Here is a 14,986-nt window from a genome sequence, read left to right as displayed (position 1 = left end):
AATGTGAAGATGGCGCAGGGATATTGGGGAAGAAGGAAGGGTACAGGGTAGTCCATCTGGTCCCAAAACCTTCCTCCTCCCGCTACCCCTAACCTCTGAATCTCTCTCCAAGTCACTCTGTATCATTGGCACTACAAATACTGACTTTCTCTTCATGGAAACTGAGAGAGATTTAATCTAAGAAAGACTCAGTGGAAGAAACGCATGGATATTATTTTCCAAGCGAGGTGCCATGCAGAACGGAGATCCATCCTGGCTCCAAATTCTCTTTCAATTCAGGTCATTAATCTTATCCACCCTCCTTTAAGCTCCATATAGATCTCAGGTAGACCAGAGAGCCTTCCCTTTGAGCCCAGGGTCTTTTCTATAGTCAGATAGCTTCTCATCTCAACTGTATCAACTAGGGATCTCGTAGGTCACATTTCTTCCAACAAAGAGGAACTGTGAAAACATTACGTTGGCCAGGCACAGTGGCTCATGCCTGTAATCCCAGCACTTTGGGATGCCCAGGTGGGCGGATCACAAGGTCAAGAGATCGAGACCATCCTGGCCAACATGATGAAACCCCGTCTCTACTAAAAATACAAAAATTAGCTGGGCCTGGTGGCACGCATTTGTAGCACCAGCTACTCTGGAGGCTGAGGCAGGAGAATCTCTTGAACGCAGGAGGTGGAGGTTGCGGTGAGCTGAGATTGTGCCACTGCACTCCAGCCTGGCAAGAGGGCAAGACTCCATCTCAAAAGAAAGAAAGAAAGAAAGAAAATACTATGCTAAGTAGTGAAATCTTCAGTCCTGCCCCCCTGCCCACAGCTCTTTCAGAAATTAAGAAAACAACAGGAAAAAGAACAATTCTGTTGATTGAACCAAGACTCAAGATATCATTAATTAATCCAGGTCTCAGAAAATAGTAATAATAAAAAAATCCTGATTAGGTTACAGGACACAAAAGATAACAAGAGTCATCACCGAATAAGACTAAGAGGACTTCCGGAAAGGGACAATTTTCCGAAAGGCTTGCCGAAACTCTTCATTAAACACAGTGTAGATTATTGGATTGATGAGGGAGTTTAAATAGCCTAGCCAGGTGAAGAAGTCAAAGAGGGCCGGGTGGATCCAGCAGGAGTCCCGGCAGATGGGGAGGACCAGAGACACTACGAAGAAGGGCAACCAGCAGATGATAAAAGCCCCCAGAATGATGCCCAGAGTTTTAGTGGCTTTCCTTTCCCGAGCAGCAGAAATCCTCTTGCGTTCCAGGGCACTGTCAGCAAGCTTGATTTTCACGTGGCTGAAAAAGAGAGGGGAGCCAGCCGAGTGCGAGTGCCCCTCATGGAGGCTGGGGTTGAGCGAACAGAGCGAGGACCCTGCAGAGCCTGTGATGAGGTGGGCTGTGGTGAAGCGCTTCCCATAGAGTGAGGGTGGATTCAGGATGCGATTCCGGGCCGCCCGGTAGATCCGGCCATATAGGATGATGAGCAACACCGAGGGAATGTAGAAGGCCCCACACGTGGAGTAGATGGTGTAGGAGATCTGAGAGGTGTTCACCAGGCAGTCCGACATCTCCTCCTGGGCCTTGGCCTGTCGCCAGAAGAGAGGGGGAATGGAGATGCAGATGGAGATGGCCCAGACAATGGCAATCATGGTGGCCGCGTGGCCAGCCGTCCTGCGTTTACTGTACTCCAGGGCATCCGTGATCGCCCAGTACCTGTCCAGAGCAATGACACAGAGATGCAGGATGGAGGCCGTGCAGCACGTGATGTCAGAAGACAGCCAGATGTCACACAAGATTTGGCCAAAGTTCCAGGTGTGGGTGATGGTATAGGCAATGCTGATGGGCATGACCAAGATGGAAACCAAGAGGTCGGTGGTGGCCAGGGAGCCAATCAGGTAGTTGGCAGGGGTATGGAGCTTCTTGGTGAGTAAGATGGTGGTGAGTACGAAGGCGTTGGAGAGGACTGTGGCCAGTGTGATGATGGAAAGGACCACGGCAAGGGAGATCTTGAGTGCCTGGAGGGTCCTGGGATCCCAAGCCTCTGGGGTTTCTGTGGCATTCAGGGATCTGTTGGAGGCCTCCTGGGGAAGGCCTTCTGTTGACTGGTTCAGTGGGGACATGCTAGGTGGCTCTCTCTTCCCACAGACCTCCACACATTTGGCTCCTTCCTTCAAGGTTGTCCTGACAACAGAGCAAAGTCATCCTTCTGCTTCGCACTGGTGGGAGCCGTACACTAGAACAGACCACAGTGAAAAGGCCTCAAGACCGGACTATTCTCCAAGTACAGCTGTAATAAAATAAAATTAAATAATAATGATAATAATAAACAAGACCAGATTATTTGAAGAACGATGAGACAACTACCACTGGTAGTTAAAGGTCTTTCCTAAACCACAGGAATTCCAGGATGTCTCAGGGTCCTGAAGCTTTGCCCAGCAGATGGTCATGCCCGCGGGACACATACTGAATTCGTTAGACAGTTATCAGGGGATCACACCCAGGTGGGCAATGCCCTGGGATTCTTGCCTTTGGCATCTGGTTCTTTCCAAAGCTTGAGTCATTCGTGTGTTTAATGAGAACTTCAGAATTCCCCTCATAATAATTGAAACGATTCTGGATTTAGGATTGCCTCCGAGGAGCTTTTAAAACTAGACACAAAAAGAAGTTCCAGCTGATTCAGAGAGGAGTCCAGTCAGCATAGCGGCTCGCGGTTTTCCCAGGTTCATTGTGATGCCTCCTGAGCTACCTTAACTTCAGTTCCTGTCTCACTGATCGTTTAGAGCCGAAACAGACAAAACATCCTGGTTACCAAGACTCGAAGAATGCATGAGCTGGGACCAGGCAAAACAAACAGATCACTGTGGGCTCACGGAATGGGGACATATTCAGAAGATCTGGGGTTTAAAAAAGAAAAAAAAAATAGAGTTAGGTTCTAGAAGGACAATGTGGAAGCCTGAGATGAACTACATGATTATAAAGATACTACTTAAAGCTGGCCATGGTGCTGTGGAACTGGCATTCTAGAAAGTATCAGAATACAGGGGTGGGTGATGTGCCCCACCCATGCAATTCCCAGAGGGGACAAAGTGTCATAGCTGTTGGAATCATCACAAGCTTGTTAGAAGTACATGAAATCAGCTCTGTAAGTTGTGAATCAGAAAGCGTCATTCTATTTATTTAGCAACAATGGAAACAAAATAAAACTGTACATGGGGAAAGATAAAGACCATCAGGAAAGAAGTCAAATTGTTACAATGTATTTCTCTACAAAGTATGGGGGGTCGTGGCCTTTTTTCTACTCATTTGAATTTTTCAGATGTCCTATAGTGAGCATGAATAATTTTATTTTTTATTTTTTATTATTTATTTATTTATTTTTGAGACGGAGTCTCGCTCTGTCGCCAGGCTACAGTGCAGTGGCGCGATCTCAGCTCACTGCAACCTCGCCTCCTGGGTTCAAGCGATTCTCCTGCCTCAGCCTCCCGAGTAGCTGGGACTACAGGCACATGCCCTCACGCCCAGCTAATTTTTGTATTTTTAGTAGAGACGAGGTTTCACCATGTTGGCCAGTCTGGTCTTGAACTCCTGACCTTGTGATCCGCCTGCCTCAGCCTCACAAAGTGTTGGGATTACAGGCGTGAGCCTCCATACCTGGCTGGAAGTCTATTTTTAAAAATGTTTTTATTATGTTTTCTTTCTTTCTTCCTTTCCTTTCCTTTCCTTTCCTTTTTCCTTTCCTTTCCTTTCTTTTTCTCTCTTTCTTTTCCTTCCTTCCTTCCTTCCTTCCTTCCTTCCCTCCCTCCCTCCCTCCCTCCCTCTCTCCCCATTGTGGAAGTTTAATCCAGAAAATACACTCAACTTTCCAAATGGAAACTGGAAACCTAGCTGCAAAAAAATCTTGGGAACTTCTGGGTTGGCGAAAGTATCCAGGTGTCTGTCTAGAAGCTCCTGACCTCAGGTGATCCGCCTGCCTCGGCCTCCCAAAGTAGGAGGGATTACAGGCATGAAGTATCGTGGCTTGCCCCTTGAAGCTTTTTCAGACCTTGTCCTATATACCTTTTCTTCTGGTTGTTCATTTGAATTCTATATAATAAACTGGTAATTTTTAAATTATTTATTTGTTTATTTATTTATTTTGAGGTAGGATCTAGCTTTGTCCCCCAGGCTAGAGTGCAGTGGCATGACCACAGCTCACTGCAGCCTCAACCTCCTGGATCAAGTGACCCTCCAACCTTAGCCTCCCACGTAGCTGGAACTACAGATGCATACCACTAAGCCCAGCTAATTGTTTTTTGTTTGTCTGTTTGTTTGTTTTCATAGAGGCAGGGTCTTGTTATGTTGCCAGGGCTGGTCTCAAACTCCTGGACTTAAGCAATCCTCCAGCCTTGACCTCCCAAAGTGCTGGGATTACAGGCATGAGCAGCTTTAGCTCCTTAATGTTTTAAAAATCAACCACCAGCTGGGCGCGGTGGCTCTTGCCTATAATCCCAGAACTGTGGGAGGCTGAGGCGGGTGGATCACCTTAGGTCGGGAGTTCAAGACCAGCCTGACCAACATGGAGAAACCCCGTCTCTACCAAAAATACAAAATTAGCCAGGCGTGGTGGTGCATGCCTGTAATCCCATCTACTTGGGAGGCTGAGGCAGGGGAATTTCTTGAACCCAGGAGGTGGAGGTTGTGGTGAGCCAAGATCGCGCCATTATACTCTAGCCTGGGCAACCAGAGTGAAACTCTACCTAAAAAAAAAAAAAAAAAAAAAAGGCTGGGCAGGGTGGCTCACGCCTGTAATCCCAACATGTTGGGAGGCCGAGGTGGGTGGATCACGAGGTCAGAAGATCGAGACCATCCTGGCTAACATGGTGAAACCCCGTCTCTACTAAAAATACAAAAAAATCTAGCTGGGCATGGTTGCAGGCACCTGTAGTCCCAGCTACTCGAGAGGCTGAGGCAGGAGAATGGCCTGAACCCGGGAGGCGGAGCTTGCAGTGAGCCGAGATGGCGCCACTGCACTCCAGCCTGGGAGACAGAGCGAGAATCCGTCTCAAAAAAAAAAGAGAAGGAGAAGGAGAAGAAGAAGAAAAGAAGAAGAAGAAGAAGAAGAAAAAGAAGAAGAAGAAGAAGAAGAAGAAGAAGAAGAAGAAGAAGAAGAGGAGGAGGAGGAGGAGGAGGAGGAGGAGGAGGAGGAGAAGGAGGAGGCGGCGGCGGCGGCAGCTAAACCTGCAATGCAGTATTTTCCCTCTCACTCCCCAAATTTGTGGGTGCTTCATTATAAAAGATAAAAATCTGCCTGGAGGAGAGGGGAAAGCCTCAATTTAAGAAAACCAATCCTAAGCCACCAACTCCAAAACATATATTATAGTTTAAAGGATATTATAACAATATCTTTTGAAGAGCTCTTGCTATATTCCAGGCACTGAGCTAGTTTTGGGGCTAAGAGTCACCCAACCTGTAAAGTGGGCAACATGGCTCCCAACTTAGAATGACCCAACCAATGCTCAAAGAGGTGATGTCACCTGCCCAAGGCCACTTGGCTGGAAGTGGAAAAACCAGGTCCAGAGATCTCAAGAAATTTCTACCCTTGCCTACATTGCCTCAGTTGAGGATGAAAAGCCTTAAGGCATGCATGCATAGCTGGTTTGATGACCCCCTCCTACCCCAACTCTCCCCAGGCTCCACCCCAAAAGCCTCTGGCTGAAGTTTTGCTCCCATTTTGGTTCACAGGGAAAATGTGAACTCTGGTTGGCTCTTTGAAACTTTCTCCCCTGCAGACAGTCTGGGTGACTGAGGTGCGTCATTTCCCATGGAAGCCTGGTGTGCCTGCCCCACAAACTCATGCGGTCACTCCTTGAGTTCCAAGCATTCCAGTGACCTCATTTCAGTGAAAGGCGTGGGTTCAGAAAGGCTCAGGAGGCTGGTATGTGTGCAAGCCCTCCAGCCCTTGGTGACATCTTGGGAAGAAGGACAGGGACACAGGGACAGGAGCAGACAGACTTGGTTGGGAAGGCTAGGCTGTAGCTTTGAAAGAAGTAACACAATTCAGAGACTGTCTTCTCTCCTGCCTGCTATCCCTCCCCATTGTGAACAAAGGTGGGAGAAGTTTTCATAATCTAGTTGCCTTTGGAGACATGGACTGTAGCTCTACAAGCAACTCTCTCTTTCCCGTCACACTTCAAATAATAAAATGAAAAATACAGGCCAGGCATGGTGGCTTACACCTGTAATCCCAGCACTTTGGGAGGCTGAGGCCGGTGGATCACCTGAGGTCAGGAGATCGAGACCAGCCTGGCCAACATGGTGAAACCCCATCTTTACTAAAAATGCAAAAATTAGCCGGCGTAGTGGTAGGCACCTGTAATCCCAGCTACTCAGGAGGCTGAGGCAGGAGAATCGCTTGAATCTGTGAGGAAGAGGTTGCAGTGAGCCAAGATTGTGCCATTGCACTCCAGCCTGGGTGACAGAGCGAGACTCCGTCTCAAAAAAAAAAAAAATTAAAATGACAATGAAAGCCGGGTGTGGTGGCTTATGCCAGTAATCCCAACACTTTGGGAGGCTCATGTGGGAGGATCGCTTGGGCCCAGGAGTTCAAGACCAGCCTGGGCAATATAGCGAGACTATCTATTTTAAACAAAAGAAAAAAGAAAGAAAGAAAAATCAAAATGAAGCCGGGCGCGGTGGCTCACACCTGTAACCCCAGCTCTTTGGGAGGCCGAGACGGGCGGATCACAAGGTCAGGAGATCGAGACCATCCTGGCTAACACGGTGAAACCCCGTCTCTACTAAAAATGCAAAAAACCAGCCGGGCGAGGTGGCGGCGCCTGTATTCCCAGCTCCTCGGGAGGCTGAGGCAGGAGAATGGCGAGACTCCGTCTCCAAAAAAAAAAAAAAAAAATCAAAATGATAACAAGATGCCATTTTCACTTAGTAGAAAAGTACAGCATTTTAAATCTGATCATGTCATGTCAGTTAATAAGAGTAAGCAGCTTGGGAGGCTGAGGCAGGATGATTGCTTGAGCCCAGGAGTTCAAGACCAGCCTGGGCAACACGGTGATTGGAGATACTTCATAAGCAAACAATTTAGTATTATTTCATAAAACTAAAGAAGCAAACAATTTAGAATTATTTCATAAAACTAAAGATGTGATGACTACCTCATGATTCAGCAATTCCACTGCTGGGTATGCGTGGCAGAGAAACTCTTCTGTGTTCACTAGAAGACAGAAACAAGAATGGTCCTAGTAGCATGAAATAGCAAACAACTAAAAACAACCAAACGTCCATCAACAGCAGAATGGTAGCATATGGCATATTGCTATGATGGAGTGCTACAGAGAAGCAAAACAGAATAAACCACAGCTACACACACCAAAATGGTGATTATCACAAACAAGGCAGAGTGCCAAAGTCAAAAACATGCAAGAAGAAACAAACTGTTAGGGAGATAAATATATGTGGCAAAACCATAAGGAAAAGCAAAGAAATTAAAAATATAAAATTCAGGGGCCGGGCGCGGTGGCTCATGCCTGTAATCCCAGCACTTTGGGAGGCCGAGGTGGGCGGATCACGAGGTCAGGAGATCGAGACCATCCTGGCAAACACAGTGAAACCCCGTCTCTACTAAAAATCCAAAAAAATTAGCCAAGTGTGGTGGCGGGCGCCTGTAGTCCCAGCTGCTCGGGAGACTGAGGCAGGAGAATGGCGTGAGCCCGGGAGGTGGAGGCTACAGTGAGCCGAGATCGCGCCACTGCACTCCAGCCTGGGCGACAGAGCGAGACTCTGTCTCAAAAAAATAAATAAATAGGCCGGGCGCGGTGGCTCAAGCCTGTAATCCCAGCACTTTGGGAGGCCGAGACGGGCGGATCACGAGGTCAGGAGATCGAGACCATCCTGCCTAACATGGTGAAACCCCGTCTCTACTAAGAAATACAAAAAACTAGCCGGGCGAGGTGGCTGGCGCCTGTAGTCCCAGCTACTCGGGAGGCTGAGGCAGGAGAATGGCGTACACCCGGGAGGCGGAGCTTGCAGTGAGCTGAGATCCGGCCACTGCACTCCAGCCTGGGCGACGAGCGAGACTCTGTCTCAACAACAATAACAACAAAATAAAATAAAATAAATAAATAAAATTCAGGATAGTGGTTACTCCTGGAGAGAAAAGGACAGAGGAATATAATCATAAAGGGTTTTAAAAGTTTCAATTATGTTCTTTTCACTATCTCAACTCACTGCAACCTCGGCCTCCCCGGTTTAAGTGATTCTCCTGCTTCAGCCTCCCAAGTAGCTGGGATTACAGGCATGTACCACCATGCCCGGTTAACTTTTGTATTTTTTTAGTAGAGACGGGGTTTTGCCATGTTGGCCAGCCTGCCTTGGCCTCCCAAAGTGCTGGGATTATAGGTGTGAGCCACCACGCCAGGCCTTTTTGAGAAAGAGTCTTGCTCTATCACCCAGGCTGGAGTGCAGGGGCATGATCAGAGCTCACTGTAGCCTTGATCTCCTGGGCTCAAGTGACCCTCCCACCTCAGCCTCCTGAGTAGCTGGGACCACAGATACTACCACTCCCAACTGATATTTAACTTTTTTTGCAGAGATGGGCTCTCCCTATGTTGTCTAGGCTTGTCTTCAAACTCCTAGACTCAAGCAATTCTCCCACCTTGGCCTCCTAAAGTGCTGGGATTACAGGTGTGAGCCACCATGCCTGGTCTTTTTTTTTTTTTTTTTTTTTTTTTAGAGGGAGGATCTTGCTCTGTCACCCAGGTACAATGGCACAGTAATAGCTCACTGCAACCTTGAACTTCTGGGCTCAAGCGATCCTCCCAACTTGGCCTCCCAAAGTGTTGGGATTATAGGCATCAACCACCATGCCCAGCCTGATGTTCTATTTTTTAAGTAGGTGGTGAGTGCATCAATATTGTTATTCGTGTGTGTGTGTGTGTGTGTGCGTGCGTGTGTGTACTGCTTTGTAGGGAATGATGCATGTGTAATTTTTCTTTCTTTCTTTTTCTTTTTCTTTTTTTTTTTTTTTTTTTTTTTTTTGAGACAGAGTCTTGCTCTGCCACCGAGGCTGGAGTGCAGTGGCCGGATCTCAGCTCACTGCAAGCTCCGCCTCCCGGGTTTACGCCATTCTTCTGCCTCAGCCTCCCGAGTAGCTGGGACTACAGGCGCCCGCCTCGTCGCCCGCTAGTTTTTTGTATTTTTAAGTAGAGACAGGGTTTCACCGTATTAGCCAGGATGGTCTTGATCTCCTGACCTCGTGATCCGCCCGTCTCGGCCTCCCAAAGTGCTGGGATTACAGGCTTGAGCCACCGCGCCCGGCCCACTCTTTCTTTTTCTTAACGGGGGGATGGAGTCTTCCTCTGTCACCCAGCTGGGAATGCAGTGATGCAATCTTCGCTCACTGCAACCTCTGCTTTCCGGGTTCAAGTGATCCTCCCACCTTAGCCTCCTGAGTAGCTGGAACTACAGGCGCGTACCACCCTGCCTGGCTAATCTTTGTATTTTTAGTAAAGACGGGGTTTCACCTTGTTGGCCAGGCTGGTCTTGAGTTCCTGACCTCAGGTGATCTGCCCTCCTCAGCCTCCCAAAGTGCTGGGATTACAGGCGTGAGCCATCGCACTTGGTAGTGTATGTAATTTTTCTCAATCTATTTTGTATATTATGAAAAAGAACCCTATTACCAGCAATATGTTGATACATTAATACCTATTGATAATTTTAGTGCAGAAGATCTGCATTCTGGTCCCAGCTCTGCCATTGACCAGCTGGGTAACCATGGGCAAAGCACAACGTCTTTGACCCTTAGTTACTTCCTTGGTGAAATGAGAATAAAAGCCTGGCTGTGCTGTCCTAAAGAAGTATTGAGTAGCTCCAGCAAGATCATGTATGTGATATGTTGTGAACAGCAGAGTCCTGAACAAATGTAATGATGCTAACAGAGAAGGAGTACAGTGGCTACTGTACAGGCATTCTCAGGTCCCAATTCCTGTTGGTTCGCTTTCTTGCTGTGGCCACTGGGTGAATAACTTCACCTCTCTGAGCCTGCACAGCTTCAGTGATGGAGATGATAATCCAAATCTCACAGGAGTTTGGGGAGAACTGTTAATATCATGGATACAAAATGCTCAACATAGTAAATGGTTTCTTTTTGTTTATTTATTTATTTATTTATGGACAAGGTGTCCCTATGTCACCCAGGCTGGTCTCAAATTCCTGGCCTCAAGTGATCCACTCACTTTGGCCTCCCAAAGTCTTGGGATTATAGGCCTGAGCCACCATGCCTGGCCTTGTAGTCAATGGCGACCACAAATGTGATTTATCTGGGTTCTCTATGGTGCATCCAACCAAATTCAGATATCCAGGCAACAAGATCACTTCCCTCACCAGAAACAAAGTATCACTGCCCGTTTTGGTGAGAGATGTCTGCCATTGCTAAAAACCCAGACATACCGAGGAGCTTCCTCCCTGCCCACCCATTTTTCCAGGGGCCATGATAGCAGCAGCAGAAGCAAGGACCTTTCTCGGCCCCGCCTCCACCTCCAGGCCACAAGCATCTCCCCTGAAGTCCAGATCACGTGGACTCCAGACACACCGTGAATCTCCCAGCTTTGGCATCTCTGAAGAGGGGTGGAAAGAGAAAAGCAGACAGAGAGACTTATGTACCAATCTCGGCCTGTTCCAGAGACCACCTTTGATTACAGCTGATTGGACCAGGGTGGACATGTGACCCAAAATGAGCCAATCAGATTCTCTCTTGGGAATTTAGAATGGCGACCATGGGGAGCTGGGCTGGATAGAAGATGGGGGAAGATAAATCTTCTATCTTCCAAGGGTCCTGAGGCTGGAGTCAGGCTGCAGCCTTTACTAAATCAAGGAAGGTTTGGGGGGAATAGAAAAGCCAAAGGTAAACAAAAAACAGGTCTGTAGAGAGAGGCAGGAGAACGGAGCAGAGAAAGAAGCTGAGGGAGAGGAACCACCTGTCCTGGGAGAGGAGAAGGAAGGAGGCTTCCAGGCCAGGGAATACTCCTTCCCATCCTTGTATGTCAATGAGCGACCTTCTATCCAGGAAACCTCATTTGTACCAACTCGTGTTTTCCCAGCTGAGCCAGTTCACATGGACACAGCAGCTTTTGAGAAATGGTAGTAAGACAGGGAACTTTCTTCTTCTTTTTAATTTTCAGAGACAGGGACCTCCTCTGTCGTCCAGGTTGGAGTGCAGTGGCACAATCATGGCTCTCACTGCAGCCTCGATTGCCCGGGTTCAAGTGATGCTCCCACCTCAACCCTCCAAGTAGCTGGGACTACAGGCACAAGCCACCATGCCCAGTGAATTTTCAATATTTTTTTTGTAGAGACAGGGTCTCGCTGTGTTGCCCAGGGTGGTATGGAACTCCGGGGCTCAAGTGAGGCGATACTCCTGCCTCAGCCTCCCAAAGTGCTGGGATTAGAGGCTGAACTGCTGTGCCCAGTCAAGACAGGGGACTTTTGGTTCCTTCCCACTAACCAATCCCTACTGTGGGGTCCAAGTCCTTTTACCTCCTGGGCCCTTCTTCCTCATCTGTAAATTGGGGTAATGACATCTTTCACCCAGAATTGTTATGTGGCTTCAATGAAGTAGGGAGAACATGCCTAGCACAGTGGCTGGCACACAGCAGGTGTTTTTTTGAGACAGAGTCTCACTCTGTTGCCCAGGCTGGAGTATAGTGACCCAATCTCAGCTCACTGCAACCTCTGTCTCCCAGGTTCAACTGATTCTCCTGCCTCAGCCTCCCGTGTAGATTACAGGCATGCGCCATCACGCCTAACTAATTTTCGTATTTTTAGTAGGGGGTTTCACCATGTTGGCCAGGCTGGTTTCGTACTTCTGGCCTCAAGTGATCTGTGCATCTGGGCCTCCCAAAGTGCTGGGGGATCCACCCGCTTCGGCCTCCCAAAGTACTGAGATTACATGCATGAGCCACCGCACCCGGCCAGCAAAAGCTAGCCTCTTACAAAAGCAAAAGCTGGCCTCTTACAAAAGCTTCCTACCCAGGGCTCATTCAGCCTGCAGGAAGATCTGTCGCCTCCACTTTCTGAGGGCTCTTTAACTAAGTGAGTCATAAAACCTTGCCAGAAACAAAAAGGATGTATGGGTTTAATGTGTCCTTAGAAGCCAGTCTCATCTCTTTGGAAGAAAAAAGTAAGGCTCTGTGATAAAAAGATTTGTTGCAGTAGAATACATCCCCCACAGAGTAATTTGTGGCTGTTCTTTCTGTAGATGCTGTGTAGTACAGATGAGTGAGCTCTGGGTGGAGAAATCACTCTGCGCAAATCTGGACAGGGCTTTATATTTTACAAAATGCACCCACAGCTGTTATTTCATCTCATTCTCTCTGCTGCGTGGGACCTCCTACAGTCTTAGTTTTCTCCTCTGCAAAAATCAGGGTATCGAGTCTACCTCCCAGAGATATAATGAGGGTTGGATAGAACATGTGTGGGGAAGAATCTGGAAAGTTTCTTTTTCTTTCTTTTTCTCTTCGTTTTTCTTTCTTTCTTTTTTTTTTTAGACAGAGTCTCACTCTGTCACCCAGGCTGCTGTGCAGTGGGGCAATCTCGGCTCAATGTTACCTCCGCCTCCGGGTTCAGGCGATTCTCCTGTCTCAGCCTCCAGAGTAGCTGGGATTACAGGCATGCACCAGCACAACCGGCTAATTTTTTAATTTTTAGTAGAGATGGGGTTTCACGAGGTTGGCCAGGCTGGTCTTGAACTACTGATCTCAGGTGATCCACCCACCTTGGCCTCCCAAAGTGCTGGGATTACAGGCATGAGCCACCGCGCCCAGCCGAATCGGTAAAGTTTTAACATGGGTATGGGTGTGTGTGTAAGTGTATGCATCTCCCCCATTTCATGCTCTCTCTTTCTACCTCTATCTGAATGCCAGTTTTAAAATCTAATCAGTATCTTGAGGTGTAAACAAATCAGTCTTGCACCTCAGTTTCTCTAATCATAAAATCTGGAAAATGGGCAGGACATGGTGGCTCATGCCTGTAATCCCAGTGCTTTGGGAGGATGAGGTGAGATCACTTGAGGTCAGGAGTTTGAGATCAGCATGAGCAACATAGCGAGACCTCATCTCTCCAAAATATTTAACAATTAGCCAGGCATGGTGGCATGCATCTGTAGTCTTAGCTACTTGGGGGGCTGAGGTGGGAGAACTGCTTGAGCCCAAGAGTTTGAGGTTACAGTGAGCTATGATGGTGCCACTGCACTCTAGCCTGGGTGACAGAGTGAGTCCCTATCTTAAAACAAACAAACACCTCTGTGAAACATAGAAAATAAAAGGTCGCCAAAGTTCCAGCCCAGTACTTCCATTCCTAGCTGTACACCCAAGAAAAACATGTATGTACATCCACCAAAAGATACATGCAAGAATTGTTCATAGCAGCACTATTCATAACAACCCCAAACTGCAAACTACCTAAACAAGCATCTACAGTAGAATGGGCCAGGCACAGTGGTTCACACCTATAATCCCAGCACTTTGGGAGGCCGAGGCAGAAGGACTGCTTGAGGTTAGGAGTTTGAGACCAGCCTGGGCAACACAGGGAGACCCAGTCTCTAGAAAAAAAAGTTGAAGAATATTAGTGCTTGCCTGCTGCCATGTAAGACATTACTTTGCTCCTCGTTCACCTTTTACCATGATTGTTAGGCCTCCCCAGCCATGTGGAACTGTGAGTCAATTCAGCTTCTTTCTTTATAAATTACCCAGTCTCACTGGGCATGTCTTTATTAACAGCTTGAGAACACACTAATACAGTCAGTATGGATTGGTTTGCATTTTACATAATTTGACATAAGTAAAATCAGAGATCTACTCATTTTCGCCTGGCTTTTTTCATTTGGCGTAACTGTTTTGAGTTTCATCCATGTTATTGCATGTTCTCTTTTATTACTGAATAGTATTCCATTGTATGGATACACCAAAATGTATTTATCCATTTACTTGACGGGCTACTACAAATAAAGTGGCTGTGAACACTCATGTACAAAAAAAAAAAAAAGCCAGATATGACAGCACCCCTACCTATAGTCCCAGCTCCTTGGGAGGCTGGGGCGAGAGGACCTTTTGAGCCCAAGACTTTGAGGTTACAGTGAGCTCTAATAGTGCCACTGCAATCCCAGCCTGGGTGACAGAGCAAGACCCTGTTTCTAAAAAATAACTACTACAACAAACAGTAGAATGAATAAATAATTGTGACATAATCGTATAAGAGAGAGTGATTATAAGAATCACTCTTCATCAATGAGAATGGTTCCCAGCTACACACAAACAGGTGGATGAATCTAATAGACATAATGTTAAACAGAAGAAGCCAGGCGTCATGTGTGATTTAAACTTCATAAAGTTCAAAAACAGGCAAAACTGACTTACACTGAGGGAAGTCAGGCTATTGTGTTTCCTGTAAGAATGTAAAGGGGGCTTCTGAGTGCAGGTCATGTTCTGTTTCTTGAGCTGGTGTGTTCACTTTGTGAAAATTCATCAGGCTGCATACTTGTGTTTGGGGTACTTTTGCTTTTCTGGAAGTTTTGCCCACCCGCCCCCCAAAAAGTAGTGGTTAACTGCCCAAGAGCCTCAGGCACCAGCTCCACTGATTACAGGGAGAACTTGGAGTCATCACTGAACCTCTTTGCACCCAGTCCTTTTCCTTTCCTTCCCTTCCCTTCCCTTCCGTTCTTCCTTCTTCTTTTTCTTCTTCCTTTCTTTCCTTTCCTTTCCTTTTTTGAGACAGAGTCTCGCTCTGTCACCCAGCCTGGAGTGCAATGGTGCGATCTCGGCTCACTGCAACCTCCACCTCTCGGATTCAAGCGATTCTCCTGCCTCAGCCTCCCAAGTAGATGGGACTACAGACACACACCATCACGCCTGGCTAATTTTTGTATTTTTAGTAGAGACAGGGTTTCACCATGTTGGTCAGGCTGGTCTCAAACTCCTGACCTCAAGTGATCCACCCACCTCGACCTCCCAA

The 14,986-nt window shown here is 47.4% G+C and overlaps 1 protein-coding gene across 1 annotated transcript; it reads right to left on the bottom strand.

The window, feature by feature from the left end:
- Positions 1-703: 703 nt before the first annotated feature.
- HTR1D (5-hydroxytryptamine receptor 1D) lies at positions 704-2,878 on the bottom strand. Its single transcript, XM_033229345.1, has one exon. It carries the CDS (start codon positions 2,107-2,109, stop codon positions 976-978), a length of 1,134 nt encoding a protein of 377 aa, XP_033085236.1. The 5' UTR covers positions 2,110-2,878; the 3' UTR covers positions 704-975.
- Positions 2,879-14,986: the final 12,108 nt, after the last annotated feature.

Source organism: Trachypithecus francoisi, unplaced genomic scaffold (genome assembly GCF_009764315.1).
Source record: "Trachypithecus francoisi isolate TF-2019V2 unplaced genomic scaffold, Tfra_2.0 Lachesis_group12, whole genome shotgun sequence".
Taxonomy (NCBI): Eukaryota; Metazoa; Chordata; class Mammalia; order Primates; family Cercopithecidae; genus Trachypithecus; species Trachypithecus francoisi.
The sequence above is the reverse complement of the archived record's forward strand: the minus strand, read 5'-3'. Positions and strand labels throughout refer to the sequence as shown.